The 11,124-nt window shown below is 48.7% G+C and overlaps 1 protein-coding gene across 1 annotated transcript; it reads left to right on the forward strand.

Moving 5' to 3' along the window:
• Positions 1 to 771: 771 nt before the first annotated feature.
• LOC128577010 (3-phosphoinositide-dependent protein kinase 1-like) lies at positions 772 to 8,457 on the forward strand. Its single transcript, XM_053579077.1, is given in 4 exon segments — positions 772 to 2,288; positions 2,652 to 2,706; positions 2,708 to 2,752; positions 8,275 to 8,457. Coding segments are annotated over 4 exon segments (1,800 nt in total).
• Positions 8,458 to 11,124: the final 2,667 nt, after the last annotated feature.

Raw genomic sequence — 11,124 nt, forward strand, 5'->3', positions numbered from 1 at the left:
TAGATTGCTTGAGCTCAGGAGTTCGAGACCCCCTCTCTACTAGTTTTCTAATGATGGAAAAACTAGCCGGGCCTGGCTGAGGCAAGAGGATCACTTGAACCGAAGAGTTTGAGGTTGCTGTGAGCTATGACTGACGCCACCGCACTCAACCCAGGGCGACAGAGTGCGAACTCCCCCCCACCCCGCCCCGTTCAAAAAAAAAAAAAAAAAGGTCTAAGATCTATTTTGTAGGATCTGCCTTCCAAAAATTGCTAATTTCTCCCACTTAACTTTATTTTTAATGGGGACAGCATCATTCATTGAGGATCTGCTAATTTTAGGCAGTTTCATTTACATACGCTATTCAATGCTAACGAACAAACGTGTGAAGAAGGCTTTGTTATCACCACCACGTAAATGATAAAATGGTTCAAAGATGGTAAATTTATTACCTCGGGCCACACAGAAAAAATAAAGATAGGCATAAACATAACTCTTCGGAAGAAAAAAAAATAGGTATACCAGGGAGTGGGATTAAATTGCTGTCCAACAGGTAACTTTGTGCAATAGGGGATGGTGGGGAACGGGGGGTGAAATAGCATTAGAACGTCCTTGGCGGGCGCGGGCCGAGGGCGGCCATTGCTGGGACTGGGGCGCGGGAGCGAGGGCGCTCCGAAGGCGCCGGGCGGCGCTGCGCGGTGGGGGAGGAGCCCGAGCCAACCCGGGGCCCTAAGCTAGGACCACCCGCCAGCTGTGAGACGCCGCGGTTCCTCTCCAGTCCAGTGTGGTGTGATGTCCCTGCCCCAGTCCCCATCAGCGGTGAGCACTGAGTCCCGCGCGGTTCCTGGCGTTCCCGGTGGTGAGAGAAGACAGGACCCCACCATGGACGGCGCCACAGCCGAGTGCCTGCCGGGCGCTAGCTCCCTACAGCAGGCTTCCCAGCCACTCCCGCCACCACTGCCCGAGAAGAAACGGCCCCAAGACTTCCAGTTTGGGAAAATTCTTGGCGAAGGTTCTTTTTCGACAGTTGTCCTGGCTCGAGAACTGGCAACCTCCAGGGAATATGCTATTAAAATTCTAGAGAAAAAGCATATTATCAAAGAGAACAAGGTACCGTATGTAACCACAGAGCGAGATGTGATGTCGCGCCTGGATCATCCCTTCTTTGTGAAGCTTTACTTCACGTTTCAGGATGAAAAAAAGCTGTATTTTGGCCTTAGTTATGCCCAAAACGGAGCACTTCTTAAATACCTTCGCAAAATTGGTTCACTCGATGAGACCTGCGCTCGATTCTACACCGCTGAGATCGTGGCCGCCCTAGAGTACTTGCACAGCAAGGGCATTATTCACAGGGACTTGAAACCAGAAAACATTCTGTTAAATGCAGATATGCATATCCAGATCACAGATTTTGGAACGGCGAAAGTATTGTCTCCAGAGAGCAAAGAAGTCAGGGCCTACTCGTTCGTAGGAACGGCACAATTCGTTTCTCCTGAGCTGCTCACAGAGAAATCAGCCTGTAAAAGTTCAGATCTTTGGGCTCTTGGATGCATCCTATACCAGTTTGTGGCAGGCTTCCCACCGTTCCGAGCCGGAAATGAATATCTTGTATTTCAGAAGATCATGAAATTGGAATATGACTTTCCAGAAAAATTCTTCCCAAAGGCAAGAGATCTCGTGGAAAAACTTCTGGTTTTAGATGCCACGAAGCGGTTAGGCTGTGAAGAGATGGAAGGGTACGGACCGCTTAAAGCTCATCCATTCTTTGAGTCCATTACGTGGGAGACCCTGCACCTGCAGACACCCCCGAAGCTCACCACTTACTTACCAGGCGCGTTGGAAGACATCGAGGAGGACTACGGCAACTACGACAACGTCCTGAGCCAGTTTGGCGGCATACAGGTGTCATCGTCCTCCTCCCGCACCTTTTCTCGTCAGGATGCCAGAAGGCCCCAGAGGTCCCGCTGCAGCATAGAACGGTACATCCACATTTTGGACACTAATTCTCTAGAACTGGACTTACGGTTTTCCGAAGAGGAGAAGAGGTTACTATTGGAGAAGCAGGCAGGTGGAAACCCTTGGCATCGGTTTGTAGAAAATAATTTAATACTAAAAATGGGTCCAGTGGATAAGCGAAGGGGCCTGTTTGCACGACGACGACAGTTATTGCTCACAGAAGGGCCACATTTATATTATGTGGATCCTGTCAACAAAGTCCTGAAAGGTGAAATTCCGTGGTCGCAAGAACTCCGACCAGAGGCCAAGAATTTTAAAACTTTCTTTGTTCATACGCCTAACAGGACATATTACCTGATGGATCCATGTGGGAATGCTCACAAGTGGTGCCAAAAGATCCAAGAGGTTTGGACAAAGCGATACCAGAGCCGCCCTGCTGCTGGCATGCAGTGATATGGCCTGTGGCCGGGCTGCCCTTCGCTGCCAGGGCACCTGCCTGAGTGTGCCTCAGCTGCCATCCCAGACTCTTCCAGACAACTGCTAACCATCTCAAGGGGACTGCAGAAGGCGGAAACCTTGCAGCTTCTTCTTCTTCTTTTTTTTTTTTTGGCAGCTTTTTTGTTTAAAAGAAAAGAAAAAAAAATACCCAACATATCAAAGAACAAAACTAATAACAAACAAGAATTCAGGGTTGCTTTGCTTGTTCTCTGCTTGCTTCCATGTGCCCTTGTCTCCGTGGGGACCCAGCTCTGTGCAAGTCAGCCCAGTTCTCACCCAGACTAGTGGACAGATCTGGTGTTACCAGCTTCTCGCATCAGTCAGAGCCATGTGCTCTGCCTTCTGGCACAGGGGACCTGGTATGTCTTGGTTTTTCCCCCCACCCCTACATCATCTCAGAACTCTTCACCAGGGAGGGAGCTTCCGCAGTTTGACTGGGGTGGACACCAGCCCTGTGATGGAGGGTTCTTTTGCTTCTGTGCAGGTGCCCCCTTTCATCCCTTGTTGATGACCCTTAGGTGTGTCTGGGCCCCTTGGGTATCTCCCAGAATGCCTTTGGCAGCAGGATTTCTTTGGTCTCTGCTGTCTGCAACTAGACTTATGGTGGGGAGGAGCAGGAGGGATCGGAGGGACACAGGGAGCAGACTGCTGAAGAGGGGCACTACCACCCAAGTGGCTTGACTTCCAGGTTCCACTGAGCTTGTTAGTCTCTGGGGCTAGAAGCCAAGCTCTTGCCCGTGAGGGGTGCCAGCAGAAGTGAGTCTGATTACTACCTTGGGGTCATTGTACAAGAGACAGAGTCCTGCCCAGATTCCCAGGTGAGGCCAGAAGGTGCCTGGGAGAATCCAACTAGAGGCCATTGGGCCTGCTGGCCTCCATGGAAAGGAATGAAGCCCAGGTCCTTCCAAAAGCCTCTTAGAAATTTAAATGTGCAGGCCGATTGGTGAAGTAGGGTCTGAGAGAGTTCAGGCATTAACAGACCCAGGATGCTTCAGTCTCCTGCAGAGGGCATCGGGAAGTGCACGTTCCCAGTGTCATTAGGCATCCTATGTGTATTATGGTTAAACATTTCTCAGAGCTAAGTCAGAGTTTTCACATCTCCTTAAAAATCTTATTAAAAGCCGGGCTGGGCATGGTGGCTCATGCCTGTAATCCTAGCACTCTGGGAGGCAAAGGCAGGAGGATCCTTTGAGCTCAGGAGTTCCAGATGAGCCTGAGCAAGAGTGAGACCCTGTCTCTACTAAAAATAGAAAAAAAATCTGAAAGCCTTTTCGTGTTGCTTGAATCATCTAATCCCTGAAAGAGTGGACCTGGCAGGGAGGGTGGGGAGGGTAGGGAGAAAAAGGGGAGGGCGAAGGGAGGAAGAGAGGAGAGTGAATAAAGGGAGGGGTGAGATGGGAGGAGGAGGTGTTTGAGGAGCTCTCACCTAATGAGCACAATGTAGGGGTATATGACACACTGGGCACAATGTAGGGGTATATATCACACCTCCAACAAATCTCCAACATAATCATTTGTACCTTTATGTTAATCTGAAATAAATAAAAGAAATTTTAAAAAAGAGTGGACTTTTCCTGTTTGCATTGCATGGCAGGTGAGATCAGTACACTCAACCTGAGCTTGCCTGGTCTGGTTTTGGGGTGGTGCGCTACTGTGTAGTACAGTGTGAGGCATTAGTGTTATGGCTTACTACTCCCCAGGTGGAGAGAGCTGCTGAGGCTTGGCATAGCTGGGCCATTCTTTCCCTTCCCAGACTGTCCATGGAAGGCAGCCTGGACAGTCCCCTAGGGAAGACACAGGCATTGCTGCCTTTGCTGTCTGCTCACAGGCCTCTGACTCAAACACCCCTGGGGGGGTGGTGGTGGTGAAGAACAACTTTGCCATTTCTATAGACTTTTCACAAAGGCACCAACAGAAGGCCCACACAGAGACATTCCCATAACCCTTCTTATCCCCCCTCCCTCAATCTCCTCTGACCATCAGTCACCCTATGTGCCAGACCAGGTCCAAGTTGAGAGTAATGATAAGAGTAGCTCCACTTAAACTGTGGGCATGGGGCCAGGCACGGTGGCTCAGGCCTGTAATCTCAGCACTCGGGAGGCCAAGGTGGGCGGATTTCCTGAGCTCACAGGTTCGAGACCAGCCTGAGTCAGAGTGAGACCTCTTCTCCAAAAATAGCTGGGCGTTGTGGTGGGCTCCTGTAGGCCCAGCTACTTGGGAGGCTGAAGGAAGAGAATCGCGTAAGCCGAAGAGCTTGAGGTTGCTGTGAGCTGTGACACCATAGCACTCTACCAAGGGTGACATAGTGAGACTCTTGTCTCAAAAAAATAAAATAAATAAATAAATGGCTTGGTGCCTGTATCTCGGTGGTTAGGGCGCTGGCCACATACACTAGGGATGGTGGGTTTGGACCCCGCCCGGGCCTGCTAAACAACAATGACAACTACAACCATAAAATAGCTGGGCATGGTGGCGAGTGCCTGTAGTCCCAACTACTTGGAGGCTGAGGCAAGAGAATTGCTTAAGCCCAAGAGTTTGAGGTTGCTGTGTGCTGTGACTCCATGGCACTCTACCGAGGGCAACATAGTGAGACTGTCTCAAAAAATAATAATAATTATAATCTCCGCTGTGTGCTTATAGTTCAGTGGTTAGGGCGCTGGCCACATGCTCTGGGGCTGGTGGGCTTGAACCTGGCCCTGCTAAACAAACAAAAAAACAGCTGGGCATTAGGGTGGGCGCCTGTAGTCCCAGCTACTCGGAAGGCTGAGGCAAGAGAATCGCTTAAGCCCAAGAGATTGAGGTTGTTGTGAACTGTGATGCAATGACACTCTACGGAGGGTAAAAAATAAATAAACTGTAGGAGTGCATATGCAGGGTGTTCTGTTGTGCTGGGGCAGGGAGGGATCCAGTGATTGTGAGCAGTGTGCAGGTTAGGCACAGCAGGGAACAGGACACTGGGGCCCTGGACCTGTGGCCGGCAGCTGAGCCCCCTCTCTTCCTCTTAGCTTTTGAAAAGGCTTGCTTGTGTTAGGTAAATCTCACTTGGCCAAATTCTTTCAGGAATTTCTGTTCAGGCTTCCTCCCCTTTATCAGCTATTTTACCCTTCTCAGAATGTCCTGGTCTGTGTGTGCAAGAAAGGCTTCCTAACTCTCCTAATTGCATACACAGATGCAGGGAAGACTTCTTTCCAGGTCATCTAGTTACAGGGAAACAAGCCGAGCTGAGAATTGGCTTTAATAAAAGCACCTGGCGGGGTTGCTTAGGGAGAATCCCTTGCATTCTTTCCTCTGGATAGCACCATTACCTCCTGGGCTTCATTGACAAGCTCCATCTTAATCTCCAAAACTACAAACTTAGGGGGTCAGAGGTGGAGCTCCCAGCTGAAAGGACTGCCCCTGCCTAAGCTAATGCCCACCGAGCCGTTTTTGTGGGTCACCTTTTCCCTCGCTCTGAGTCCCCCTTTTCTTTGCTGTTAGTGGTCTTTCTCTACCTCCCAGAGGTCTAAACACTCATCAAGTCTCTACCTCCGGGGGGTTTAAACACTCATTAAATAAAGAATAGGACTTGTTAGTTTTCCTCTACCTCCAATGGGTTCTAAACATTCTTAAGCAAATAGGACTTGTTAGTCTTTCTCCACCTCAGGTGGTTCTGACATTCATTAAGCAAAGAATAGGACTCCCTGTGTTTCTACTGGTTCTGTCAAACATTCCTTCCAGGTTGTAGAAGATTTACAGCAGATAACCCTCCCACTTTTACATAGCCTCCAGGAGATGACCTTGGTCTTTTACACCACCTAAAGAGTTACTGAATTTGGTCTGGCAAGCCCACCACCTCCTATGCTGCACATATGTCAAATCCTGAATGGCACCAGAATGTTCATCAAACAGAACTCAACTGCAAGAACTCCCTCGTGGCCGGGTGTGGTGGCTCACACCTGTAATCCTAGCACTCTGGGAGGCTGAGGCGGGTGGATTGCTTGAGCTCAGGAGTTTGAGACCAGCCTGAGCAAGAAACTATACTCAATACTAATAGTAGACGATATAATTCTCCTAACCCACATAGGAGAAAAACTTATTTCAATTCAAGTTAGGGGGGAAGGGTAATGTGGGGGGCAGGGTGACTGGGATGCTCCCGCTGAATGGGCACGATGTAGGGGTATATATATATATATATATATATATATATATATATTTATTTTTTTTTTTTGCAGTTTTGGACGGGCTGAGCTTGAACCCGCCACCCTACTCCTTGAGCCACAGGCACCGCCCTACATAATGTAGGGGTATATGACACACCTTTTGGGTGCAGGACATAACTATAAAGGAGACTCTACCTAAAAAAATTCAAATTTTGTGACTTGGTTGTACCCTCACATTAATCTTAAGTAATAATTAAAAAAATAGAAAAACTAGCTGGACATTGTGGTGTGCGCCTATAGTCCCAACTATTCAGGAGGCTGAGGCAAGAAAATCACTTGAACCCAGGAGTTTGAGGTTGCTGTGAGCTGTGATGCCAGGGTACTCTACCCAGGGTGACAAGGAAAAATTTTGTTCAAAAAACAAACAAACAAAAATTCCTCCTCCTTTACCTGACTCTGGGCTGATGCCATTTTTGTGGCTGCCCATCTGGTTGCAGATATTTTTGTTGTTGTTGTTGTTGCAATTTGGCCAGGGCTGGGTTTGAACCTGCCACCCTTGGTATATGGGGGCGGCACCCTACCCATTGAGCCACAGGCACCGCTCCCTTTTTTTTTTTTTTTTTTTGAGACAGAGTCTAACTATGTCATCCTTGGTAGAGTGCTATGGCATCACAGCTCACAGCAACCTCAAACTCTTGGTTCCAAACAATTCTCTTGCCTCAGCCTCCCAGGTAGCTGGGACTACAGGTGCGTGGCACAACACCCGGCTATTTTTTGTTGCTGTTGTCATTGTTGATTTTAGCTGCCCGGAGCCAGGTTCGAATCCACCAGCCTTGGTGTATGTGGCTGGCACCCTACCCACTGAGCAACAAGCACTGCCTGCTTGCAGATATCTTAATAAATCCCTCCTATTATCTTTATTCCTCCTGGTTCTTTGAAGCACCTTCAACTCTAACACTTGCCTTTTTTAATTTTTAAAAGCCCATGCGGGGTGGCGCCTGTGGCTCAAAGGAATAGGGCGCTGGCCCCATATGCCAGAGGTGGCAGGTTCAAACCCAGCCCCGGCCAAAAAACTGCAAAAAAATATATAACAAATTAAAACAAAAATAAAATAAAAGCCCATGCATGTTCTTTTCTTACCTGTACTTACATCAACTGAAGTTTTATCCATCCCATCCTCTGAGCCATCAACTAGCCTGCAGGTACCTTACGTTCTAAGGTGGGATGTAGGATGGGTGACACTCTACATATATAGACATACATACATGGAAATATAATTGTTGATTTATACAAGGTGAGAAAAATAATGACCTGTTTTTTTTTTTTTTTTGTGGAGACAGAGTCTCACTTTATGGCCCTTGGTAGAGTGCCCTGGCATCACACAGCTCACAGCAACCTCCAGCTCCTGGGCTTAAGTGATTCTCTTGCCTCAGCCTCCCGAGTAGCTGGGACTACAGGTGCCCGCCACAGCACCCGACTATTTTTTGGTTGCAGTTTGGCCGGGGCTGGGTTTAGAACCCGCCACCCTCGGCATATGGGGTCGGCGCCCTACTCACTGAGCCACAGCCGCCACCCAATGACCTGTTTTTAGTAGATGGAAAGAGCCATGTGTCAGTTACTAAGAGTGGGCAAGAGTTATTGAAAATGCTGAGACCACACCCTATGTGGCTTCTTGGTTCTGAGGGGAGGAAGCAACCAGAAGAATGTGGTCACTGTCAGCTCAGACTGCCCACTGTGCCTTGCTTTACTCTAGGGACCCAGAGGAAGACAGGTATTGAGGAGTTTTCTCCCCATCTCCTGTGACACCAGCCAGGGCGGTGAGCAGTCCCTGTGTGGAAGGCCTCTACACCTCAGTGAGTGGCACTGCAGAGTGGCTACCATTTAGGACCTTAACTTGCCTCAAGAAGAACAGTTCATGACGTGCCATAGCGGACAGGAACCTGGCTGACTCCAGCCCTCTTGGGACATCCTGTGGTATTTGTAGCCCATGCCCCAAAGTATTGTAGAGACAGAACCATGGCTCTGATACCCTGCATAGGGACTGTGGGTGATCTGTACATTCTTCTTCTTCTTCTTTTTTTTTTTGACATAGCCAGGGCCAGGTTTGAACCTACCACCTCCGGTATATGGGGCTGATGCCCTACTCCTTGAGCCACAGGCGCCGCCCCTGTGTACGCTCTTCAAACTAACTTTTATATTCAGAAAAAGTGCACTGGAAGTTCCCACCCAGAGGGAGGTCTCCCATATCCGGCCTCACGCTTGTTTGTTTTTTAAACTAAACCAAGGGCGGGGCTTGGTGGCTTAGGCCTGCAATTCTAACACTCTGGGAGGCAGAGGTGGGTGGATTGCTGGAACTCAGGGGTTTGAGACCAGCCTGAGCAAAAGTAAGATTCCCTTCTCTACTAAAAACAAAAAAGCCGCAGGCAGCGCCTGTGGCTCAAAGGGGTAGGGCGCCGGCCCCGTATGCCGGAGATGGGGGTTCAAACCCAGCCCCGGCCAAAAACTGCAAATAAATAAATAAAATAAAAACGCAATAAAATAGCCGGGTGCTGTGGCGGGCGCCTGTAGTCCCAGCTACTCGGGAGGCTAAGGCAAGAGAATTGCTTAAGCCCAGGAGTTGGAGGTTGCTGTGAGCTGTGTGAGGCCACGGCACTCTACCGAGGGCCATAAAGTGAGACTCTGTCTCTACAAAAACAAAAACAAAAACGCAATAAAAACAGAAAAGCCAGCTGGCCTTGGTGGCAGGTGCCTGTAAGTCCCAGCTACTTGGGAGGCTGAGGCAAGAGGATCTCTTGAGCCCAGGAATTTGAGGTTGCTGTGAGCTATGACTCCACAGCACTCAGGCCAGGGCATCAGAGTGAGACTCTGTCTCAAATAAATAAATAAATAAATCTGGGAACATACAGCATAAATTATTTGCATCCAGCTTTTTTCACTGCATTCTTTGTGATTCTTTTTGAGACAGACTCTCACTCTGTAGTCCTGGGTAGAGTGCTGTTGCATCATTTTACCTCACAACAACCTCAAACTCTTGGGCTTCATTAATCCTCTGCCTCAGCCTCCCCATTAGCTGGAACTGCAGGCACCCACCACAACACCCAGCTATTTTTATAGATGGGGTCTTGTTCTTGCTCAGGCTAGTCTCAAACTCCTGAGCTCAAGCAATCCACCTGCTGCAGCTTCCCAGAGTGCTAGGATCACAGGCGTGAACCACCATCCCTGGACTTTTCACTAGATGTTTTTTTTTGCAGTTTTTGGCCAGGGCTGGGTTTGAACCCGCCACCTCCGGCGTATGGGGCCGGCGCCCTACCCCCCTTGAGCCACAGGTGCTGCCCTTCACTAGATTTTTTAGAAAGGCATTTCCCATGTCTTGAGCACTTGAAGAACATGATTTTAACAATTGTAGATTTTAGGCTCAGCGCCCGTAGCACAGTGGTTATAGTGCCAGCCACATGCACTGAGGCTGGCAGGTTCAAGCCCAGCCTGGGCCAGCTAACCAACAATGACAACTGCAACCAAAAAATAGCCGGGTGTTTTGGTGGGCGCCTGTAGCCCCAGCTACGTGGGAGGCTGAGACAAGAGAATCGCTTAAGCCCAAGAGATGGAGGTTACTGTGAGCTGAGACATCACAGCACTCTACTGAGGGTGACTTAGTGAGACTCTGTCTCAAAAAAAGCAGATTTTAATTGTTGTAAATTTTATCATAATTTATTCATTTTTTTCAGTATTTATTGATTTATTTTGCAGTTTTGAGGGGGCTGGGTTTGAAGCTGCCATCCCCGGTATATGGGGCTGGCGCCCTACTTCTTGAGCCACAGGCACCGCCCCTGTTTTTTCACTATTTAAATGATACTGTGATGAATATCCTTATAAATCTTTGATTTTTTTTTTTTTTTTGAGACAGACCTCAAGCTGTCGCCCTGGGTAAAGTGCTGTGGCATCACAGCTCACATCAACCTCCTACTCCCGGGCTCAAGCGATTATCCTGCCTCCGCCTCCCAAGTAGCTGGGACTACAGGTGCCCACCACAATGCCTGGCTATTTTTTGGTTGCAGCCGTCATTGTTTGGCAGGCCTGCGCTGGATTTGAACCCGTCAGCTCAGGTGTATATGTCTGGCGCCTTAGCCGCTCGAGCCACAGGCGCCAAGCCAAAACCACTTCTTTTTAAACCTGACATTATGCTATTACTGTAATCCATTTGTGACAGATTTTTCCAAGAGCCAGTTTCTTTATTTTTGTTGCAAGTATCTTTAATTTCCAAGAGCCAGTTTCTATATTTTTGTTGCAAGTATCTTTAATTTCCAAGAGCCAGTTTAATTTTGTTGCAAGTATCTGGGTATGCCTACAAGTTAGCTCTCTTCCATCCCTGCTGTGGTTTTCAAGTGCTAGTGATATTTGTACTTCTTTATCCACAGTGGTACTGAATTTCATCTGCATGTTCAGCAGAGATAAAAAATGTTGAACTTGTGGGCGGCGCCTGTGGCTCAAGGAGTAGGGCGCCAGTCCCATATGCCGGAGGTGGCGGGTTCAAACCTAGCCCTGGCCAAAAAAA

This window comes from Nycticebus coucang, chromosome X (assembly GCF_027406575.1).
Source record: "Nycticebus coucang isolate mNycCou1 chromosome X, mNycCou1.pri, whole genome shotgun sequence".
In the NCBI taxonomy this organism is placed as follows: domain Eukaryota; kingdom Metazoa; phylum Chordata; class Mammalia; order Primates; family Lorisidae; genus Nycticebus; species Nycticebus coucang.